Source organism: Elephantulus edwardii, unplaced genomic scaffold (assembly GCF_000299155.1).
Source record: "Elephantulus edwardii isolate Elephantulus edwardi_28Jun2011 unplaced genomic scaffold, EleEdw1.0 scaffold00103, whole genome shotgun sequence".
NCBI lineage: Eukaryota > Metazoa > Chordata > Mammalia > Macroscelidea > Macroscelididae > Elephantulus > Elephantulus edwardii.
In genome coordinates this window covers 7,529,140-7,529,656 of record NW_006399853.1, presented here as the reverse complement: position 1 = coordinate 7,529,656, position 517 = coordinate 7,529,140, and the positions used below count along the sequence as shown (strand labels likewise).

Here is a 517-nt window from a genome sequence, read left to right as displayed (position 1 = left end):
AGGCTACCGCAGTGACAGTCATTCCCCCAGTGGTGACTCAGGACCCACCGGCCTTCCGGTGGCCGCGGCTCCCCGGGGGCGGCCAGGCGGCCGGAAGGGCGCGGCCCAGGCCTAGCGGGTGCCGCGGGGGCGTGGCCTCTCGGGGGGCGTGGCCAACATGGCGGCCCCTGTCTCTCGGCGGACCTCCGCGGCGCGGCGCTGGCCCCGCCCCGGCGGGAGGGACGCTCTGTGCGCGCACGCTCTATGATGCTTGCGCGCGTCCCCCGCGCGCCGCGCCGCGGGCGGGGCGGGTCTCCGGGATTCCAAGGGCTCGGTTACGGAAGAAGCGCAGAGCCGGCTGGGGAGGGGGCTGGATGCGCGCGCACCCGGGGGGAGGCCGCTGCTGCCCGGAGCAGGAGGAGGGGGAGAGCGCGGCGGGCGGCAGCGGCGCCGGCGGCGACTCCGCCATAGAGCAGGGGGGCCAGGGCAGCGCGCTCGCTCCGTCCCCGGTGAGCGGCGTGCGCAGGGAAGGCGCTCG

General features: G+C 78.3%; 1 protein-coding gene across 1 annotated transcript in view; it reads left to right on the top strand.

The window, feature by feature from the left end:
• The first annotated feature begins 353 nt into the window (after positions 1-353).
• The window catches only part of MBD2 (methyl-CpG binding domain protein 2), a 64,879-nt gene continuing 64,715 nt past the window's right edge, over positions 354-517 (top strand). Inside the window, exon 1 of the mRNA XM_006891755.1 lies at positions 354-512. Within this exon, the coding sequence (XP_006891817.1) occupies positions 354-512 (159 nt within the window). The remainder of the gene's footprint in view (positions 513-517) is intronic.